The 21642-nt window shown below is 41.2% G+C and overlaps 1 protein-coding gene across 9 annotated transcripts in view; it reads right to left on the bottom strand.

Moving 5' to 3' along the window:
• The window catches only part of myo16 (myosin XVI), a 111736-nt gene that overhangs the window by 38550 nt on the left and 51544 nt on the right, over positions 1 to 21642 (bottom strand). For all 9 annotated transcript variants that reach the window (XR_005640959.1, XR_005640960.1, XM_039817789.1 and 6 more), the window contains 16 exons: positions 20790 to 20914; positions 20509 to 20634; positions 17339 to 17414; positions 14892 to 15042; positions 14581 to 14731; positions 13812 to 13922; positions 11580 to 11645; positions 9685 to 9812; positions 8131 to 8236; positions 6685 to 6802; positions 5898 to 6045; positions 4923 to 5040; positions 3437 to 3554; positions 2650 to 2721; positions 2074 to 2215; positions 1250 to 1322 (listed from right to left, as the gene is read on the bottom strand). Coding sequence is in view for 7 of the 9 variants with exons in the window: in XM_039817789.1 (XP_039673723.1) it covers positions 1250 to 1322; positions 2074 to 2215; positions 2650 to 2721; positions 3437 to 3554; positions 4923 to 5040; positions 5898 to 6045; positions 6685 to 6802; positions 8131 to 8236; positions 9685 to 9812; positions 11580 to 11645; positions 13812 to 13922; positions 14581 to 14731; positions 14892 to 15042; positions 17339 to 17414; positions 20509 to 20634; positions 20790 to 20914 (1829 nt within the window). In the remaining 2 variants the exon portion in view is untranslated. The remainder of the gene's footprint in view (positions 1 to 1249; positions 1323 to 2073; positions 2216 to 2649; positions 2722 to 3436; positions 3555 to 4922; positions 5041 to 5897; positions 6046 to 6684; positions 6803 to 8130; positions 8237 to 9684; positions 9813 to 11579; positions 11646 to 13811; positions 13923 to 14580; positions 14732 to 14891; positions 15043 to 17338; positions 17415 to 20508; positions 20635 to 20789; positions 20915 to 21642) is intronic.

Raw genomic sequence — 21642 nt, 5'->3', positions numbered from 1 at the left:
GCTCAGCAGCAACAATGGAGAAGATGTCTAAGGAGAGGTGGCCAATGCCACCGCCAGCCAGAGATAGTCTCTCTTTTCTTTCTCGTTTTGTTAGCCTCCTCTCATCTCTTACCTTCTGACACTTGCACTCTATGAGAACCAAAGAAGAAAGGTCACGCAATTTCCTCGCTTCCACTTGGATTAGAGAACATCTAGGGGAAGATACAATACCGGTCAACAGTTTGGGTTCACAAATTTCCATTCCACTCCATTACAGACAGAATACCATCTGAGATCAGTTGCATTGTTTTTTTAATCAGGGAAGCAGTTTTCAGATTACATTATGTGCTTACATAATTGCAAAAGGGTTCTCGACTGTTGTAGAAAGAAGTGGCTGATCTTTAATTCAATATCTACATTGCCCATTAATAGCAACCATTCATCCAATGTTCCAAAGGCACATTCTGTTTACTAATCTGATATCATTTTAAAAGGCTAACTGAGAAAACATTGGAGAACCCTTTTGGCACATAATGTAATCTGAAAACTGCTGCCCTGGTTAAAAAAACAATGCAACTGATCTCAGCTGGTATTCTGTCTATAATGGAGTGGAATGGAAATGTCTAAGTGACCCCAAACTTTTGACCGGTAGTGTATGTAGTGCCACATACACACGAAAACCAAAGTACACACACACACACACACACACACACACACACACACACACACACACACACAAGCCAAGACAAACACCCACTGGCCTTAATAAAGGCTGGAAGGAGATTGGGAGTTCTACAGGGAGGAAACGTAAGCCCTGAGAAGCAGGAATAAGCACTATGAATTACACCCTAAGACAACACACACACACACACACACACACACACACACACACACACACACACACACACACACACACACACACACACACACACACACACACACACACACACACACACACACACACACACACAGCAGTCATTGTGTCAGCTGTGAGTTCATATGAGGACAGCTGAAAATCACGCCACAGTCTGCCACAGACCTCATCTCATTCATTACAATTACAGGCTAAAATGTCCGGTCTTAAATAGATAACAGTCCCAAATATTTTTACAATTTGATTAAGATCCGTTTGAAACTACAGTGGAATGTCATGAATGCATTTGGCTTGATCAGAAGAAGTAATCTGTCGGCTTAAAGGGAAAAGCAACAGAACATTGATGTGTTTTTTTGGGGGTTGACTGAAATCTAATAAAAGTAAGCATCTTCACACCTGCTCAAATCCATTCCTCTGAAATTCTTCAAACCCAAAGATATCCAAGATCCCAATTTCCAAGGCAGGATCACTGTAAGAAATTAACAGATAGAGATATATATTTATTATGTTACACCATTTTCACTCCAGGATCAACATGAGAACTTGTTTGCTTGCTTGTGTCACTCTGACGGGAAGGATCATGTTTTGTGTGTGTGTGTGTGAGTGTGTGTGTGTGTGTTTGCACGTGCAATAACACATCTGAAGGGGGTGTGCCAGTAGTGAGTAGTGTTGTTGACACATTTATTATGTTATGTGGTTGGTGTTTAAACAAGGCAAAGCACAAACACATTCCAGAAGATGGAGCACCAGTTATCTGACAGTCAGATTGTGATAAGACTTCACTACATCAACAACACCAAGGATCCCACTGGCCTCCACCTACGAGTGTGTGTGTGCATTTAAGTTTGTGTTTGTGAGACCTTCAAATTAACCTTGGGTGTGTCCTCCATCTCTACCTTGTTGTTCAGTATTTTACATTTCAGTGTACATGCCTATTCATGCATGTCATGAAATGTAAACTTTTACAAACTTACGCTCTAAAGTATGTGTCATGTCACAATACCAGTGTTGTCACTCCAGAGGCCCTGTATGAGAGACTGCGCTTGTGTGATGACATATACACTACATTGGTGGTGTTTGTAATAACAGTCACAAACAGCCAAGGCTTCCTAAGAAATTATTTTGTTGTGTTTGTATTTAGTTAACACTAATAAAAAAAAGGACATACATGCACACGCATGTGCACATGCACACACACACACACACACACACAGCTATACCCAATGCTGTCGTCCTGTCCCTGTAGGTAGTCGTTGGTATTGTTGACCAGATAGCTGAAGAGGCGTCCATAGATTGCCTTCGCGAGCTGGTCTCTGTACTGCTCTGACATCTCCACTGTGTGGCGCCGAGTAATCATGTCACCTGAGACAAAAGGGACATGGCAACACAGTTTCTTGACCATTTGGTTGATAGCACAGTGATAGTCAAAATGTCTTTCTGTTACCCATCTGGAGCTATTTTATTTCACAAAAAAATGCATTCAATGTGATTTTTCCGTCTTTCCTTCCTTCAATTTGGAACACCTAATTCCCTGCTGTTACTGAGGTAGTCACCCACTATAGGCCCACATTAGAGACATTAGATTTATCTTACGCTAATGAAGACATGGTGCTTTTTGGAATCTAAGTAGCTACACCTTATTAGCTCTATTTATAACTTCAACCGTGTTGCAGTCATTCCTCTACATGTTTCTGCAAAAAAGATGAATATGTTGATAACCATTGTGACAGAGTGAATCTGCTTATGTGTGTGGAATAGGGAGGATCAAGGGATGGCGAAGGCTGGTGAGTGGATACCTTTGAAGTATTGGACGTCAGAGGTGAGGGCAGTGCTTAAGTCATTGGAGCACACCTGCAACAATCCAGCAACTGTGCAGAGGAAGATCGGAAAAGGAAGAGCGAGAAGTAAAACAGGCAGAATAACTGACAGTTACGTGATGACAGGATGAAAAACATAAAATAAACAGCATTAATGTGAGGATGTCAGAATGGTAGTGCTGATAACATCCCAGAAATAAATCTGCTCTTCCCTATTCTGACGATGACATCACGCTGCCAGCAACAAGCTGAGCGGTGCTTCAGATCATTCCTACTTAATCAATCAGCAGAGCTATCAGCACCAAGTCATCAGTGGATTTCTGAGCAGAACCCATAAACAAGCAGTAGAAACAGGTGACAGCAACCCAGAAACCCTTTGCTGACATCACTAGCCATCGACTGGCTCTTTCCCATCCAGGCGCTGATGTCATTTGTTTACCATGTCACTCAGGTCAGGGGTCACAGGAGCAAATGTAACGGTTGCATAATGAGGGAGACAGAAAGAGAGAAAACGCCGACACCAATAGCAGTTAAGTGTGTGTAAAGAAGGGGTCTCTCCTCACCGTGGTTACGTTTTGGCAGAAAATTAGGCTTACCAAACAGGTGACTGTCTGGCCTTTAGCTCTTGCTGGCAAGCTACCAAGCAGAACTCCAAGGGAAAGAGGAAGGGAGTAGCGAGAGTGGGTGTGATGCACCCTTCCTTACCCACCTCCACATAGGGTGGAAATGTGGCATGTGGCCTGGGCATGTGACTGAGGGCACTGACCTCTGTCCAGCTGCTGCAGGTCAGAAGGGAAGGCTGTATCAGCATCTGTCAATGCAGTAAAACGTAGGTCCCCAATATGGAGCACAGCAGATAGCAGCATAAACACAGAATCCACCTCCTAGCAGAGAGAGGAGAAAGAGACATGGAGAGGAAGTAACAGAGAAAGGAGACCGACAGAAAGAGAGATTATCAATCCTATAAAAGTAAATAAATGTACAAATAGAAAATCCAATGCTTTTTTATGATGCATCAATCCTCCTCCCTTCATTCACACACTTCTCTTCCTCCGTCCCACTTTCTCTTCCTCTCTGCCCTTGAGTAGAGGACGCTTAATGGAATACCCCATTACCCAGTGCTCAGAATCTCACAGAGGGGGATGTTCGACTTTGAGGGTGTGTGCATGTGTGTGTGTGTGAATATGTCTGCGTATGCACTCTCTCAAGGCAGGATATTGGAGCTGATATCTGGGAGATAAACACAAGCATTAGTCTCTGTCTGACACTCTATACACAGACAGATACCCCCCTCCCTCTGGAGAAGGGAGAGAAAAGGAGCGTTAGGGAGCGTTAATGACGATTGACCTTTGGGTCTGGACTGGGATTCCTCCCCTGATTAGACTTAGACAGAGACCAATGGGTGGTCTATCACTTCCACTCCTACTCCCCCACTCCTTAGGTCCCCTGGACTCTCTCTCTTATCCAGCAGACACTAGTACCCTCTGATATAAGACTATCTATCGCTCTATTCGTCTGTCCTTAAAGCCTTGCCTGTGTGTATTGGCTGCTGCTGGATTAAAAGGTGAGATGGTGGTCACTCACTGCTGACAGATGCTGACTGGGAATCTAAGAATAGATCCTGATAATGGGCTAGGAACACGGGTGGTGGTGTACACAGAACGGACTGTACCACACTGCAGCACAAAGCATGCAGCATGTATACATCAAAGTCCTTGTCTTATGCATTTTGTCACACGTTTCATCTGGTCTTTAGATAGATAATTGAAACATTTCTAAGATATCCAAACATTTCAGCCAAATACTGTAAGTCATTACAGACCGATGATGCCTACATCATTTCAAATGCTTCTTGTGCCTGAACTGGGAGGACACACTGTTGTGTCCTTTGCATCCCTCAGTATCCCACAATCCATTATGCAGTGGTCAATTGTTTAATGAAGCATGAGGAATCCTTGCTAACTTGGAAATTACATGTTATTATTTACCATGTTTTACTGGGACAACATACATTTTGAAATATTTGATTTTACAAATTGAACAAAAGCCCACATAATGAGCCATTGGTTTTGCTCTCCATGAGGACTCAGACATGCTTACCGACTCAATTTGTGCCAGCAAAAATCTGTGATAAGATCTCATCAATGACCTCATACTTCAGGGTCTGTGACCTCAACACTTTGAATCATTTGCTGTCAATAAACTTTGAATAATAATGCTCAACAGGAGCCGTATGCAGTGCCAATCAATACCTGCTTGTTAAAGCCCAAGGCTCGCAGGGCTTGTTTGACTGCTGCGAGGCGTTCCCTGCTCTGGGTGGAGGCCGTAGCTACTGGTGGGTTCTCCCCTGGGAGTCCTCCACTAAGATACCTGGAGTAAGGACAGAAAGATGGGACAATGGGGACCAATATTTCAGACAACCACAAAAATAAAATAAATATTTCAGACAAGGTGTGTCCTATGATAAGTGTACAGGTGCATTGGTTCCAAACATCTACACATCTATGTGCTCTGCAGGAATTTATGAGCATATTTTTGGATGAGAGATCTAGAACCAAAAGATTTATGAGGTAGTTTTAGGCAGAGTTACAGTCCCAGTCACACTATGCAGAGAGCTGTGTTTGGGAAGGAAGGGAAAGAAACAACAGGATTTAAATCTGCAGAACTGGATCACGCACATCCGGCAAAGACACATGGAGACACAATGAGTTGCGATGCCAGAGGGGCTTTCTTAAGGGCTAGCGTACTTCTCAGGCTCCAAAACAGAGCTATTCAGGCTTCAGGATAGCAGAACAGTAAGAGTAACCCACAATTACACTAAAGAGCACACATGAGTAGAGATGTGCAACACAAACACTAATAAAAATCTGGTAAAAGCAAGAAATGCACATTCATATATACAGTATGTGAACACACACACACATGGATGTTAAAAGTTGATACACTCATGTATGCATGCATGCGCAGACACACACACACTCTCTAAGGATATCAAATATGAATGTATTATATCATCAGTGTTGGATTCAACTAAGCAGCTTGCTTACAGCATGTACTTCATGTGACCAAGTTAAGGCTTTTAAAATTATTCAGAAAATGTCCAAACCTTTAAAGAATCATTCACCTGAAGAGAATCTTGTGGGTGGGATCACCAACCAGCACCCACACTGCTTTCACCAGTGATTTTATGCACTGTTGATATACCTACGGCATCTGACAGCACGTACCTATGAGCCAGGACATTGTTGAAGTAAAGTGCGCTGTTCTCCTCAGGCGACAGACCTTCAGCCATCAGATAGAAGATGCTGAAGCTGTGTTGGTGAGGAGGCAGGTGGACCAGACGAGACTTCTCCAGCATGTGGGCGTATACACGGGCTTAAACACATTTAACACACATGTAAATTACATTTCCACAGTGCTGATGATAGTAGTGATAGTACTGAACATTTATTCTGTGGCCATTGTTCAATGGCCAGCACTCACTGATCAAATTAACTGGGGTAAAATAAGGTGAGCAGGGCTGTAAAAAATGGAGCACAACTAGAAACGCTGTAGCTGTAGATAAAAGCATTAGACTTGTGGGCTTTTACTGCCCCCTGCTGGTGTTTCATTACTGTGCACCTGATCCCACAGCAAACAACATCATCATACAGCAGTACTGTGCGTTTGAAATATTGTGAACCTTGTATGGTTTACGTCTAAGAACTCCATAATATCATCATATCGTAGTGATGTAGTCATAAAGTAGTGATCCAGACTGTGAAAACAATGACTATTTGCTCAGTTATCTTGACAATAAATATTTCATTTATTCAAACAATATGCATATTTCACGTCAGGTAAATCAAAGATGCATCTGGATACAGACATTTTAAAGAATTAAGTAAAATGTTTTGAGACTCAGCCTTTCATCCTACTCCTGTCTCTCATGGGAAATACATACAATACTTTTTAAAAGTGAATGTAAAGCTCACTAACAAACAATCACTTTTCACTGACAGAAATGTAGGTTACCTCTGAGCAGTGTCCTCCGCTTGTCACAGTATTGGATGGTCAACAGCTTGATAAAGCGGCTTGAGTTGTTGTTCTTCAGAGTCTTTGCATGACCGAAGGCCTCCAGAATACAGTTAACCTGCATAATGTTACCAAACCAAAGGAAATGTAACCAGTGTGAGTTGGAATATCCTTTACAATGACTTTCATTGTATATATGTACATAATATTATGTACATATATATTTTTCTTTTCCAAAGTAATGAAATCAATTTGCATACAGATTTCAAAACCTGAATCAAAAGGAGTTCTACTCCAATTCCACTTTCTACCACTAGATGTCAATATGCATCCATTATGTGTATTTTTTGTGCCCTATGATTATCAGAGAGTGAGATGACCCAGATATCGACTATGTAGCAATGACTTCATCAGAACACAGCACTTGCAATCCCAGGATACACACTGCTTTGTCACCCAACTGATAGTCTGAGCGCAGAGCAGTAAATCATGTGTTAAACACCATGAACATGTCTCAATCTGAATCACAACTACACAATGGGGAAACAACAAGAAGCAGTACTACTCTTTCTTTCATATGCAGTTCGAGGGACATTACAAAATTCTGACCTTGCCTTGAGTAAAAGTTTCTATACAAAATCACTGGTCATTTTCTATTCTATTATTTACTGGAAAATGTGCCATTGAGAGGATATGGATATTTGACGTCCTATTGTACTCTACTATTATTTCTTTTTTTTAAATCAATACTCCCTCCATTAGGCTATAAAGTATAAGAAAGATGGACTGCTCAAACAATTTTCTCTGCTGCAAATGCCTCTGTCTTAAAGTATCAGCATTGTAGGAGATAGAGTCATCTCAGTGGGAATCTTGATGATGCAATCAAACAAAGGGTCTGAATGCTCAAATGCTGTCTTTGACAAATGAACAGCTATCAAGCAGAAAGGAAAAGACGACGAGTAAAGCCCAACACTCTGGTGTACTTATCCATACATCTTTTCTCCCCCCAGGACAGCAACAGAAGAACAGCAGTATACATGTACACAGCTATGAACACTGTGTGCTATCTGATTTTTGATCACAGAGATGACTTTGGTGAAGGAACAATAAGCACAGTATAGACAAAGGGAGAAAAGATGAAAGAATCAGTCACAGTCTCGCTTTGAAGAACACACAAATATTCATAAGTTTCTCGATGAGGATTGTGCTGATTGTGTAGAGCACGGAATTTGAAATAAAAAACAGCACAGATGTCTACTACGAGATAATTTCTTTAGCGTTTTGCCTTTTTTGCAAATCCAAAGGTAAAACAGAACGACATGTCAGCAACAAAGGATTCAAGACTCATGCCCGGGACACTGCGGTTACATATTAGCCATATAAGCCTCCAGGACACCCGACGACAGCTTGAAGTGTAAAATAAAAGAGTATCAGGTCTAGACTTACGTGTTTCATTCTGGGCTCCAGTGCAAAGCCTTTGGGACTGGAGCGGGCTGTCAGGTGTCTCACTATGTGCTTACAGGCCTCTGTTTTCCCAGAACCACTTTCACCACTAGAGACAAAAATACTGATTTAATGTCATTCCTGCCTTAGGTGATGTTATTATTGTTTTACTTGGTTCACATGTTTCATGTCTGTTTTAAAACTATAGCCCATATGAACATTGAAAAAGATTTCCCTTGCTGTGATTGTGGGGTAAAAAAATCACAATGTAATAATTTGCATCTTCATTGATATTTTATATTTCACTCTTTATACTTGCACTCTTTCCTACTTTGTACTGCAACAGCTGCACAACAATTTCCATCTGGATACTTAAAGGTCTATCTTATTTTACAGTACAAAAATCTAGCATCTGTGTGTGTTAGAAGAATAGGTGTTATGCATTAGTCATCAGAGTGTTTCCAACATCTGTCACCTCAGTTCAATTTCTCCACCCACTTGATTTTACCCCTTCAGGGACCCGCACCCATCAAATTCACAATCTATTGCTTCTTTCTGACAGAACTAACATTGCTCCATTGATCACGACTTTCCACACACTGTTACAGCCACAACTTATTTGGCAGTAGACGCTTGTTTTTAATTTGCTGTTGAGTAGATATTAAATCTGACATAAGGTACCTCTACAGTACATGCTCTGACACTCAACGACATGCAGAGAGTTGAGACCGGCATAGTAACACCAAGCAGATGGCTTCAGAAGGTCAGAATCCCTCACTAATGATTGCAGTGTGCTGTGGTGCACTGTGTGTGTTACTATACTTCCTACTAACAGCCCTGCTGAGTGCAAAGTCCAAAGGCCTTTCCACTGTCTTTTCATTTAGTTTATATTAGATTTCAAGGGCATTTAGTTCGAGCACTAGCCTCGGGGGATCATGGCTGCTGATTGCCTGTAAACGTGTGTCTGTGTGTGTGTGTGTGTGTGTGTGTTTTGTTCATGTGCAAGGAAATACTGAATGAAACATAAAGCTTGAATGAAAGAGAAACAAGCAAAAGGAGGAATAAAGTGCAGTAGAGAGACTGTACGTGAGAATGCATGGTCCAATATCCTAGCGAGTGTGTGTGTGTGTGTGTGTGTGTGTGTGTGTTTGTTTGTTTGTGTGTGAGTGAGATGGATAGCCTGTGGCCAGGGCGCATTAACTCTCTGCCAGATTGGTTACAACTCAGCGGGAATGTCACTGGAGAGCCGGAACGGGATTTAATTGCAATCAGGGAGCTGCCTCCATCCAGCCGAGGACAAAGAGCAAGACAGTGCAAAGCTCACAGCAAATCTCCATCTCTGCATGAACATTAAACAGGTCCACAGCTCAGCTCAGACTGAGAGCTATTAATCTCTCAGGGAGTGTTTAACAGGTGTGTGGACAAACTAGGTGGGCAGCTGAATGTCACTTTTATTCTCACAATTTCGCTCTGTGATATTTTTGTCTAATAATCCCGAGGCACAGAGTTCAGTGTTTGTGAGAGTGTGCGTTTGAGTGCTGAAGGAGGCGGGTGTACCTCAAGATGAAACACTGTGGTCGTCTCTCCTGCAGCATCATGTGGTAAGCTCTTTCTGCTGAGGAGAAGATGTGAGGTGGCAGAGAGGAGCACAGACGACCCGTGGAGCTCAGGTACAACTGACTAACCTGAGAGAGAGAGAGAGAAAGACAGGTGAAGTCCGTTAAGACATTGGGTTACAACAACCTTACGTCACATGGATACAAACTTGGGCTTAGCAACACACAGGATAGCGTTTCAGCAAAATAGTGGAACCATGCTGGGGATAACTTTCCATACCTGTGTAGGTTTGTGTGTCTCACCAACAAGGTGTGGTTTTACCACTTTATCTAACATGTAACCCAATGTGTCAAAGATATCATCAATTTAAACACACACACATATGCTGAGCCATAAACTAATTCTGGCCAATTTACTTAAAAAAAACAACAACAAAAAACAGTTAGCCAGCAAATGCACTGAAGCTTAATTCCAGGCCATGTCACTGTAATAGAAAAAAGGTAACAAGAATCCCTCTTCCTCCATCATTTTAGGGGTTTAACAGTATATTGGTGCATAATGTATTGCATCACAAAAATGCAAAACATACACATGGAGCTAAACATGAACCAAAATATCAACTATATCAGATCAGCTGTTTAGATTTTGTTTGCACACACAAAATACCAATTTTGTTTCGCAGAAACACTGTAATTGTTGTTTTGAAAAGTAATATTACTACTGGATAACCCAAGTTTAACAATACCCATTCAAACTTTGACTCAACTATGGCCTGAAAATGTTGACAAGCTTTTAGTCAAGACCAAAAATTTTAGGGCTTCTGATAACATATGACAGAAACTATAGTTTAAATGTTGCACAATTTATGCAAAAGGTGGAATAAATAAGGAATTTTGAACAGTCACAGTTACAACTTAAAAATATGGTAAGTGTATCAGATAGTGAACCCTCCATCGTCTGTCATACTGAACTGTGATATGACTGTACTGTCACACCTCCATCCATAAAACCAGTCCAGAAGATGTGTGCCACTGCTGTATTTGTGGCTGTGGCAAAGGGAAGGAGGATAGGCTGTGGACCACTAGACCAGGGGGGGTGACAGACGGCCAGCAGATCACACATGTTGTGACATATGTCCTTCTCACACTGGCTCCTCCCTGCTTGTCCACATGCCACTCAGTTGGGTATAGAGGCCTGGAATGAATCCAGACACAGGCAGGAATGGGAAAGCCAGAGGGGGGCTTGGTTTCATTCTGTAATGGCAGGAGAAAATGTCTCTTCTTCCATCTAATACCTCCTGGGTCCCCATGAGCGAGCACTAAGCTGGCATTAATCAGCTACTTCTAAATTAGTTATCCACTGTTTAAAATAAGGTGACACACACACTGTTGTTGACTGATATCACAACACACAAATGATAATAAGGTTTAAAAATCAGAGCATCTGATCTGTCATTCACTGACAGTCTCCTCTAGCTGTTGCAAATGTTAAATATGCTGATTTTTACCAATAATGATGGAAAACATAATTATTTATAGTGGAGAGGTAGCGTAATAAAATCTGTGTGAGAGTGTGTGTATGCTAGCTAAACCGGATCCCTCTCTTCCCTAGCAGAGTCAGCCTAGTGCTGTGTATCACTGACAGGAAGATTGCATTATTTATCAACCACAAGGTCCATTTCATCTGTTCATGCCCCACTTATTATACAGCAAACGTGCCTCCTTTAGTATGCGTTTGCATGTAAAATGCATAGCCTATCAAATGTAAAGCCACATGTTTAAAGCATGGATCATAGTACATTCAGTAGACCTGCAATTTCAACATTAAGAGAGCAAAGCACAGCATATATTGTAAGCCTTTGTGAGATATAGAGTTAATTTAAATGCATTGCTTACCAAAGTGGAGTAGATGGGCAGCTCTTTGTTTGGATTGACCAGCAGAAGGATGTGTCCAATGTAAGTCTACAAAAGAGAAGAAAAAAACACACCTGATTGATCTTTTACTGAGGAATCCATGTCGAACATTTATCTTTTGGGTGTGAGGTTGACCATTTTAATATACAAACAGGCTGAAGCTGCGTTTTACAGTAATTACTTACAGACTGCTTGAAGCAAACACCGACCTGAAAATTAAAGTGCTGTCCTACTCTTTCCTTAACATCAGTATTCATGGTGGTGACAATCTCTATTAACAGAAGAATATGATAATCTCAAGGCAGAGAAAAAGGTGGGGACCTCCAACGATAACCTCAGTAATGACCTCCCATGCAGCGTACACACAAACCCTGAGGCCATTTAGATAAAAATAACCAACTCCGACCCTTTTCACGAAACTGCTAACCCTCTGTTTCTTACAAAGAGTCCCGGAGGCTGTTATAAAGCTAACGCTCTGTCCTCTGGGAGAGCGCAGACATTGCTAACATTCTGTAACATGCTGCTCTGTCCTGAGGCCCTGGCTCAAGGTTAATGACTTGAACAAATCCCCACTGCTTTGGGACACAGAGCAACATTCACACTACAAGTTTTGCTTTTTTCAACCGAGTTAAACTTCAATTCTGCACAAACTGTTAATCTTGTGACAAGCTTGTCAATAATCCGGCCTTCATCAGTGTCTTCTGTCATTTCAGTTGCTTGCCGCTCTCCTTGGGGGGTTTAGCGGTGCACTGGTCCTTCTACAGTATATTGGCAAATGGCAGCTGACCACTCATCAAAGCCCCATCTCTGACCACCCTGCTGGGAACATATGGAGCATTCACTGCCTTTGTCCTCCCCCTAGGTCTGTCCTTCATCACATCTCTGCTTTGTTCACCTCTTTCTTGAAATGCCCTCTATTATGTACATAAGGTTATACTGTAAGTATATAAACAGGTTGAAGAATGGCAGAAATGCAAAGAAAATAATTGATTTGGTAACATGAAAAGTGTAAGCTGTTCATTTCTAAGCAAACACTTTCAGAAAAGACAAATACTATGTGGAACATTTTAAATGTAAAGCCATTATTTGCTTACCTTGCTACATACAGAATAAAGCATAACGCATGACTGTATCGTGTGCAGCTCCATGACAGAGGAGTTATACACATATACAGTATCAGATCAGGTGTATTCCAAGTCCCCATGATAGCTGCAATTTGTCCTTCTTTTCACCTTTTCTTCTTCCAAATTGGACTGTACCTCAAATCCAGCCCTCATTATTCATCATCATTTCTCTTTTCTTCATCCACCACTCTACTGCCTTTTATTGTCATCCCCTTATCTGTTGTCCCCTGCTGTGGCTAACCCTACTGTCTGTCGCCCATCTGGGTTCTTTCTATAATAACTATACTATTACTGCCTCTTCACAGAGAAGAGAGTGCACCCGATAGCTCCACATTGATCTGGTTCCAGTCTTTATAGAGCTTGGTCCCCGTGGAGAAGTATGGGCCAGACTACAGTTTTAAAGGAAAGGAGAAAATGACAGGGATATAAAATAGACCAATTGATGGAGATAAAGGCTTTTTTTTCTCCTGAATATAGTTATAGATTTATCTTTCCAATCAATCTAAATGTTATTGATTTTGCAATTGTCCCCAGTGCGTGTGTGTGTGTGTGTGTGGCGTGTGTGTATTAGAATTAGGTACCACTCTTACACAAGTCAGCAGGCCAAAACAGAGAGGGGAAGGGATTCAGCTCATAAACACAAAAGGGTATACAGACTACTGAGACTAATAAAGATGTAACTACGTTCAGAAAAATACCTATTCACCACCAGTCAATGGCTGTAAAAGTAGTCAGGTGTCAGAGGTCACGCACATTTATATTATCTGCACAACAGTCTTCAGGAGAGGAGGTATGTATTTGTGATGCACTGTGTGCCATGTTTATACTTCAGAAACCGAGTACCCACTGCAGTACTCGTGGGTATAAAGACAGCGTCATGTGATTCAAACATCACACTCTGAAATTCCCAGACCATAAACAACACAACACTCCGATACAAATAAATAACTATAGTGGCCGAGTTATGCTCGAGAGAGAGAGTGTGCGTGTTTGTATTTATCTCTGTTCTATGTTTACTTTGTGTTTTAATGCATGTTTAATGTTGAGTGGGACTTCGTTGTTTAGCAGCACAAAGACAGTGGAGTCTTACGTAGATTTGGTCGTTGCCAAAGCGCTTCTGCATCTCGTAGAGCAGGCTGCTGTCGGTCAGCTCACTGAGGGATGCCAGGTCGTCATTGGGAGCTGGAGGCATCAGCTTAACCTGAGGAAAGTGCAAGGTGAGGGTTTAAACCAACATGCTCACACTAAGATCTACAGCTTAAGGCACTTTGCATTTATATACAAAATGTAAAGTCTTGGACAGTGGTCTCCAGTTATATTCCACTGAGGCCCATAGATATTGCAACACTGTTCAAATCAAACTCTTCAACAATTGATTTTTTTCTAATGCTATTGGGTCTCAAATGCACATTAATGGCGAGATACAGCAAATTTCTTAAAAAGTACATACTTAATTACTTATTATGACTAATTGTCACTGCTGAATACAAACTGCAATTTGTAACAGTTTTCATGTTTGGATTTCTTTTGTCAGATTCCCTGCCACTTTTTCTGTTCAGATACTTCTTTAAAACACCAAAGTAATTACATAGAGTGTGATGTTCAAGATGAAAAGTAAGCTTGATGAAGCAGATGTGAAATGCAAAGCCTGAAGTTTAATTTGAAAAAAAAATTCAAAACGTCACATTTTTAAGTTGAGTTTCTTTGGTGTGTGGCAAGCCTCTTCTTCATTTATGAAAACAAGGCAAAGTAACACATGGAATATGAAATATTTCTTCTTGTTGACCTTTGGGATTATCTATGTCCTTACTGCCTTACTGTGTTTTTTGTAGTGCGGGAGGTGTAAGACAACAAGGTACCTGCTCCAGTTTGCTGGATCCAGAGCTAAAGGGGCCATCTAGGCCATTGTCCTGTAAGGGCTGTCGGCTCAGTGCTCCACCTGCCTCTCTGAACATGGCACACTTCTCCAGCAGACTGTCACGCTTGGAGATAGAGAGCCCCAAGGGGTTCCTGTGTGATAGGTGGATAGGCAAGGAGTTGGAAAAGACAGTGGATGGAGGGTCAGGAAGCAGATTTGGGGCAAAGTGGATGATGAGAGAAAATAAACATGATTTTCAGTCTGTGTAGTAACCATAAGACAACAATTGTGGCCATAAAACTGTTAACCTACAAGTTCTTGACAGGGGTGTTGAGGTCGTGTAAACCACCATCATAGCGTTGGTCAGTGGGGGGTAGAGGAGCAGAGGGGTCCTTTAGTCTCTGCAGCCAGCTCTCCTCTGCATTCAGCAGCATATCAGCTATGGGCCCAGATGCAGAAATGTCTGGTGAATTGATACACAAGACAGGTTAATCAGTACAGCGATTTGTTGTGATATTTGAACTTCACAAAGTTTAATTTGATATAAATTCAGTGTTTCCCACAGGCTGAGAATTTACTTGTGGTGGTGTGTGGCGCAGGATGTGAAGGTGCGTCGTGTGATGGCTGGGTTCAGTAATAAACTCGTCAAACCAAGGTGAAAACAATGACTACATAACATTATCAGATAATTTAGAAAAAAATAACTATTTACATATTAAACAAATTAGACTAAAAGATGATACAGATGAAAATATTGCAACACTATGCAGCATCTGACACAATTTCAGGGTAGTTATTAGGGCTGCACGATATGAGGAAAATATGCAATATGCCCTAACATTGTTGAATATCGTGATAATGATATTACTTAATAATAATGAAATAATAATGGTAATATTGTAAGCTAAAGGCCATAACACTCTGCACTCTAAAACAACCAAGTACACCTTTCCGTTTACTAGTCTTTCGCCATGCCAACCTTCCTTCACAATCCGTGAGCCTGCACTGGTGCAGAATGTGAACCCCACTGAGCATAAATCCAACTATGCATAAGAGGAAGGGGGGAGATAAGATTCCCCGTCTGTAATGAGGTCTAACAGGGCAAGAGGGAGGGGAATGGCTTCACCCTGTCTTTTTATTTCTGTGTGACTGACAACCCCCTAGACTCTTGGTCTAGCTTTCTTTCGTCAAGAGGCTGCTGAGGGAGGGGTGTGTCAGTCTCCAAGGGCTTGTCTCACATCTTTTCTAAGCCTACATGCTAGAAGGGGCTATTGATTAAGGCCGGAGTGAGACAGTCCGAGGTGTGATGGAGCCATGGTAGTAAATGGTTAGAGGCATCTATGATATTCTATCCCACAATTGAGAGGTCAGAAGCCCAGAGGCCCTCTAAATGACACATTTCATCACCATAACATAAGAGACGCCTTGTACATTTACAATGACTACACTACATTCATCAGCAGCCTGGTTCAGTGAATGGTTTTATAACGGTTCTGTTCAGGACTGAGATGCGGGGAATTCACCCCCCCCTAAATGCAAGATTGATCGGGCTCATCAGCCAATAATGGCTTCACTCCAACATTAAAATAATGAAAATATGTAAACTAACACTATCACACACACACACACACACACACACACACACACACACACACACACACACACACACACACACACACACACACACACACACACACACACACACACACACATAGAGACTGAGCATTTACTGAGAAAAAGAAGAGATGTCAAAGACTTAAGGTACCCGTGGAGTTTTCTAGTAAACAAACACAGTTATGTTTATAGCCAGTATTTCTCTTCAAAACACATTGTGTGTATTTGAGGCCTTACATATCTGCTGAATGCCTTTCCTTTCTCATAAAACATTTGCTAAGCCCACTTTTTTTAAACTTTCCAAACCTGCAATATTAACATCGGTTGCCAGTTCTCTTATCTTCTCTGCCTTTTGTTGGCCCACTGCCAATTGTCTTGGAGTGTTATCATTTCTGACTGTTCACCAATGGAATAGCATGACACCAAGCCAACATCAGCCCCGACATGGCTAATCTTTAAGGTAAAGGGCCAGTTTCATTTACCATCACATTTCAGTATTTGAAATACAGGCCTGGCTAGCAAGTGATGAGATGTTTCCATTCTGTTTAGGGCGTTTCATCTATTTGTCTTATTCTTGCCAACTTTTACAATAAGTTGCATTACCGGCCACCCTCTGCAGTCGGCAGGAATGTGTGCATATACATGCAACTCATTATTTAAATCATCAATTTTATTAAGATCTCCTCTGTGGATCTTCTAAGCTTATAAAAAAAAAATAATACATGCCCCTTGATAATGATATGATACCTTTATGCCCATTAGCAAATTAATCACACAATCCTCTTTTGATTACTGCTAACACGCAATTTGAATCAGTGCATGTGTGTATGTGTGTACGGGCATGAGTAAAAGGTGTTAATGTTTCCTTTTATTAATAAATGAGTTTCTCTCACAGATACACTGAGATGTGCACAGATAGGCTCAGCAGAGACTGATTATGACGAAGCCTCATTCACTGTGTGTGTGTGTTTTATATTATCACAGTGATTATTAATGCATTTGCAGCTGAATAAGTCAAAATCCATTTCTTCGCTTCTTTGCTTCATTAACTCTTGCTAGCTAAAGCACGTTTGCCCAATCGCGCAGCAATATTTGTGTGTGTATGTGCGCACCTGTGTATTTGTGTGAATGCCTGAATATGTTACCTGAGGGCTTGTCTTGGTTGCAGTTCAACAGAGTCGGGTTTGCTCTGTGCCTCAGGAGCTGGCTAACGATGCTTGTCTGTAGGCGAAAACACACACATCCATTTCCATTAGATAAAACCAAAACATCATGCAAGAACAAAAAAAACATTTCATAGCAGATATTTTGTTCAGGAGACAAGGTGGTTTTTTCCACATGTACTGCTACAGTGCAGCTGTATACTGCATATGTAAATGTAGGCTATACTGTGACACAGGCCTAGAATGTAAACACTGGCAAGATGATACAAACAGTGCATGTCACACATGACAGGTCTATACAAGTGTTGCCCCTGACTGAGGAGATCTTTTAATAATGAGCGTATCTTCCACGTTACAGTGGAAGAACCCCATAATCGTCTACCCTCATTTCTACACACAGTGACATATGATGGCTGTCACCTCTAGCCTCTATTGTTCTGTCTAGGTTTTTCTTTTAACCTATGCTCACACAAGCGCTCAGTCAGACTTGTTCTCCTTTCTTTCTCATTACTTCTCTTTGCATTCTCTCTGTCACCACACATTCTTTGACTCTATGGAGTGTCAGCTGCATTGAATGAAGAAGTGTGATGCACTATGTGATCTGTGAATACTGATATGTGATTAGGGTACAATTTGTGTTTAAGTATCTGAAGTGTGACTCAATTTATTGATAATAGACAAGAATCTTCTTCATCATTTCTTGGTAATATATGAAAGATGGCATGACCCAGAAACAGCAGCTCAATAAACAGAAAGGCATTGTTTCAAAAATGAAAATGAGAGTGTGGCTGTTAATTAAACACAACCAGAGTCAACCAGAGCAAATTCTGGGGTAACATTCTAGGAACATAATATACCTAACGCATCTCCTCCTACTTTTTAGTATTCACAACATTTAGCTGCAATGCAAGAAGCACTGTTAAGACTGAACATGTTTTTCATTGAAGTTGTATATCAGGACACCTCAAATATTTCCACTTCTTTGCATTTAACTGGTGCACAGAGTGTATTAAACAACAAGTAACCATAGTATTATGCTTGAGCTAAGTTAACTCAGCTGGTAAAACTAAAAACTGATTCTCAGCTGTTTGCTGCATCAAAAAGGCTTCCCACACGCTTCAGTAAAACCAAACCTACATTATAAAAACAATAAAGGGGCATTTAACCGATTTGACACATCAGGGTGATTTTATTCATCATGGGCAGCACTACTCAGCCTGTAAGAAAAAAGCACCTGTGTAATGTCTTCTCTGGCTCTGGAGGACCGTTCTAAAGTAGCAGAACTTCTTTGTACTATAGCAAATGAGACATCTTCTACAGTATGGAAGAGTGAGTGACTAAGCACATTCAGCAGACTGGCCCTGACCCACGTCAACAGCTGTTTGAGCTGTAAGAGTCTACAGCATCTCTACTGCCCACAAACCCTGTCAGCTGCACTCACACCCTATAAATACAGACAACACGTCAGTGGCACCACAAGATCTGAACTCTTCAATGGGCCACGATAATCAGGAAAATGTCATGACATTGGGATAAGTTGGGACAGAGCAACCTCATAGCTGATTCAGATGGACAGAAACGTTTTTGGTAAGGGGCCAAATGTTCTTTTTCAATTTTTTTTCAAATTAATCTTATTTTTTTTCAAATTAATCTTGAGATTAACAATAAAGTATTTTAGAAAATTAAACTATTGCCACCTGTGCCTTAGTTCTAAAACTGAATAAATGAATCCAATCCCAGTAGGGCTGTATCTTAACATCCCGTCATTTTTGTTTGAAAAATCCACACACAAAAATTATATAAATTCTTCCCTCAAGAGAACACATCTTAAAAAGCTTTGACTTAAACCAAGGACGCCTGGAGCCTGAATCTTATCATAAGACCAAGAGAGGGAAGCTTAATTAGTTGCGGTAATAGGGTCATGTATCTTCTTAAAGGGTCAGTGTTCTGTAGAATGTATGCCACCCTGCAGAATGGGGTCTGATCAGAGTTTGCGTCTGCCTCATATCAGCAAAACCTCATCTTATTGGGACCAGTGATTTAGTTGGCTGTATACACACACATCTTGAACCCACAATGTTGTATTACTGACGTGTCACTGTCAGTATAAGGGACTGGTGACAGGAAGTGAGTGTTAAGAAGTCTCAGGGAGTAATTGGTATGCAGGAGGCACAGCACTGGCACCAGTAAAGAGACGACGGCTAAGGTGATTTAGCACTGCAAAGGAAACTTAATCGATTATCCAATCCTCTAGACTGCCACTCTTAAGTCAGATGCACTTACATATTACACACACACACACACACACACACACACACACACACACACACACACACACACACACACACACACACACACACACAGAGTGTTTGCATATGCAGAAAGTCTTAAAAACACAGGGAGCTTATTATTCCATTTAGAAGATTGGTATCTGGAAGATTTGTACATTTAGATCTACTGACTTAACAATAATTATTTCAACTAATAACTGGATAAAGGAATTGTGTGAGAGGGAAAAAAAAAAACCAAGAGCAGCAGATCTGTATGAAAGAAACAGAGAAAGGCTGCAAGGTAACACAGAGAAAGAAAGAATTTTTAAAACACATGTCTTGAGGGTAGATGAACCAAAGAAGTAGAGAGCGACTCTAAATACCAAATGAATAAATTCTCTTTGTCAGCAGCCCAAGCACACAGGCCCAGAAATGTAATTACATATCCAGTTGGGTCAGCAAGATGTGAACATGATCACTTTCCTTCCTTCATAGTTGGAACCCTCCCAAACCACCAGATATCATCGCTCCAGTAGTTCACCTCCGCCCCATCTGAAAATCAATCTCTTTTCCTCTAAGAGAGACCATTAAACTGCTAATCTAAAATGCTGTAACAAATGCATGCAGTGCTGCTCTATGCCAGCAGTTTGACTGTTTCTGATCAATAGGCCCAAAAAGAGCAGTTTATCAGAGTGTGTGCAGAGTAACTGGAGGCAACTACCTGAGGAGCAATCCATCCATCAATAATTTCCTCGTTATTTCCTCCATTTCATTAATGACTGCAATCACATTGGATCAATATAGCTAGATGAGTAGAAATTAGGAGACTACTTTATTAATGTCAACAACATTCTGACATTGTGTTGAGCAGCTTTGAGTTACCTGTCCATATTTAGCAGCCAGGTGAAGAGGGGTCCAGAAGTTGTTGTCAGCAGGATTAGGGTCCGCACCGCTCTCCAACAACACAGACACAACCTCTCTATAACCACTGGCGCATGCTATGTGGAGCTTCAGAGAGACAGAAAAAGAGAAAGTTGTCATCCAAATAGGAGAAGCCATATGAAAGACTGAGTTAAAGAAAGAGAACAAACCATGACCAGAGGCAGAGAGGGACAAAGAAAAGGTCAACTCATACACACTAACATACATGTGACCTTACTTACCAGAGTGACACCGTCATCATTGGGCTGGTTGAGACTTCCCCCTGTGGCTACAAGCTGTCTAACGTCAGACAGCATCGTGCTGGGTCTCTGCGTCTTCATGGAGTGCATGGATGACACATCCACACCTAAAAAAACACAAGTGAGACACACATTACAGAAAGCCTTTAGCTGTCATGCTTGAAGGAATAGTTTGACATTTTGTGAAAATACTCACTTTTTTACCAAAAACTTGAGAATGAGATGAGAATATCGATGGCACTGTCATATCTGTGCGTTAAAAATAAAGCTGAGGACTGGAGATGGTTAGCGTAGCTTAGCATAAAGACTGGTAACTGATGAAACAGCTAGTCTGGCTCTGTCCAAAGGAAATCAGCCGACACCTCTAACGCTAGCTAACTAACATGTTATATCTTGTTTATTTCATCCATTCAAAAAACAAAGTGTAAAATATATAAGTTGTGGTATTACGGCACATTATGTGCTGGACTATTTCACGACCGGGAGCAGTGACTTCCTGGTATCAATGGTCTTAATCGTCTTATCTAACTCCCAAAATGTCGGACTATTCCTTTAAACCTCATACCCAAGAATCAAATGTTTAGAACAAACTAGTTATGTTGTTGACTTTTGCAATATGTAGGGATGAGTAACATTCAATTACAGGGTTCTGACATGATTTGCATTTAAAGATTCCCCAGTTTTTGCAAAACTACATTTTTCAACAGGATTTGGTTTGAGTTCAGCACAATGTTCTCTGATAGAGGTTGTGCAGTGTCAGTGCTGAATTACAACAGAACTAAAGTATGCGATTTTAGGGAGGATGCTGGCTGCGTGTACAGCACTGACAGACACA

This window comes from Perca fluviatilis, chromosome 12 (assembly GCF_010015445.1).
Source record: "Perca fluviatilis chromosome 12, GENO_Pfluv_1.0, whole genome shotgun sequence".
Lineage (NCBI taxonomy): Eukaryota > Metazoa > Chordata > Actinopteri > Perciformes > Percidae > Perca > Perca fluviatilis.
The sequence above is the reverse complement of the archived record's forward strand: the minus strand, read 5'-3'. Positions and strand labels throughout refer to the sequence as shown.